This window comes from Theobroma umbraticum, unplaced genomic scaffold (genome assembly GCF_002168275.2).
Source record: "Theobroma umbraticum cultivar Fairchild unplaced genomic scaffold, ASM216827v3 scaffold_67.0, whole genome shotgun sequence".
Taxonomy (NCBI): domain Eukaryota; kingdom Viridiplantae; phylum Streptophyta; class Magnoliopsida; order Malvales; family Malvaceae; genus Theobroma; species Theobroma umbraticum.
Window position 1 is genome coordinate 6803785 of NW_018397262.1, and position 1653 is coordinate 6805437.

Consider the following 1653-nt stretch of genomic DNA (forward strand, 5'->3'; position numbering starts at 1 on the left):
TTATGTTTATTTTGACTATTATTTTTAACAAAATTATAAAATTATAAATTGGCCGATGTAAAGTGTAAAATTATAAAATTATAAAATTTGACGTTATAGTAGTGGATGTTATTATGCTTGTGAGCCATGAATAACCTCGCAATTGCACTTGCAAAGAGCTCGAGTTCTTCAAACGTGCCATATGCATCATATATATCATCTATAACTGATGTCATGGCTATTACTTTTGTCATCATCGTTCTAGCAAGGGAGTACTGGGGTTCAAAGTACACTCCCAAGATCCAAAAGTAATCTTCCACCAATCTATCTCGTATAAAAGGTAGTTTATCAGAGAACTCAAGGTCTTTCCACCACCTGAAATATGAAAAGCATTAGTATATAGTCCAACTCTAGCCTATAATTTGTTGTTGCACAATGGCAAAATCAATTACCTATAGATCTCGCTTATCTCCTTCTTGTGCAAATTCTGTAACAAATTGAAGTCCAATTTTGCGAACTTCAATAAAGTTTCATCACGCAAAGCACATGCTTGATAGATTGGAATGTATCTCCTAGCTTCCAACCTTGGCAAGTTCTTGCGGATGGGCGATTTTAGAGCACTAGCAACCTCTGCTGAGAGAGGGTACTCTACCACTGTTTCTACTAACCTTAAATGAGAGGTGGTGAAAGCAAGAGCTTCTTCAAGTATGTTTTCTCCATGGACTCGCAGGTGTGCAGCTTCATACAATTCTAGTAAGCCTCTCACATCACTAATTAAGGATGCCTTGAAGTTTCCTTTCTCATCTTTGAACTTATTGAAGGATTCTGCTCGAATCGTAAAATGTATTCGAAATAATATTAATAATTAAAGGGAAATGGAGGTTTTGTGGAGAAATCGGTCTCACTGATTAAAGAATAATTTTTTTGTCAATCAATTTTTTGAGATTTTTCATTTGGTAACTCAATTTTAAATACTTATAAACATTGGTAATCCAAACATTATTTTTTTCAAAATTGAGAAAAACACAAAAAAATCTTGAAATGTCAGGTGATGAAAATAGTAATTTACTCGAGAATAAAAAGGTTCTACAACAAGTACCTGAGCATTTGACTCATTGGTTAGTCTATGATCCCTTAGTTAGTTAAAGAGTAGGGTTTGAATCTCAGTTTTCAAATCCAAAAAAAAGAGGTTCTGAAACAAAGTAATGCTTACCACACTGAATTTTAACACCATGCTCTCTTAACAATCGAAAGCGAAGAGAAGTAATGTAGAGATCATTGCCATCACCGTTGCAATTACCATATATATTCTCTAAAGCATCTTCTATCTCTTTCTCAAAATGATGAGCCACACCTAAGCGTTGCACTGCATCAATTAAGTGCAACTTTTGGGATGGTTTATCCATAGGTGTGGTCAACATTCTCTTTACTTTTTGCTTCAATTCTTCATGTGGTTTAGTAGTAGGATCCATATTCTGTGAAAGTGCAAAATCTTCTTATCAATTACATGGATTAAACATTTTACCAAAAAAAAAGGAAAAGAGTAGTATACCATTTCAGGACATGTGCGAAAAAGATCTCTCCAAATGCTAGGAGGAAAACTGGCCAAGGGACGATTCTCAATCGACTTGGCATTATGATTATCAGAGGAAGTAGAAGCAGGTTTTGAACAAA

At 34.6% G+C, this 1653-nt stretch overlaps 1 protein-coding gene across 1 annotated transcript; it reads right to left on the minus strand.

Moving 5' to 3' along the window:
• Positions 1-6: 6 nt before the first annotated feature.
• On the minus strand, positions 7-1647 carry LOC110418999 ((+)-delta-cadinene synthase isozyme XC14-like). The gene is made up of 4 exons (XM_089784125.1): positions 1532-1647; positions 1193-1454; positions 432-804; positions 7-354 (listed from the first exon to the last, which is right to left on the minus strand). The coding sequence occupies exons 1-4, from the start codon at positions 1532-1534 to the stop codon at positions 42-44; spliced, it is 951 nt and encodes a 316-aa protein (XP_089640251.1). The 5' UTR covers positions 1535-1647; the 3' UTR covers positions 7-41.
• Between the last annotated feature and the right edge of the window lie 6 nt (positions 1648-1653).

Coding starts and splice junctions, on each gene's coding strand:
- LOC110418999 (XM_089784125.1), bottom strand. Junction 805..1,192: donor TGGTGTTAAAATTCAGTGTG/GTAAGCATTACT, acceptor CGATTCGAGCAG/AATCCTTCAATAAGTTCAAA. Junction 355..431: donor GAGATAAGCGAGATCTATAG/GTAATTGATTTT, acceptor TTCATATTTCAG/GTGGTGGAAAGACCTTGAGT.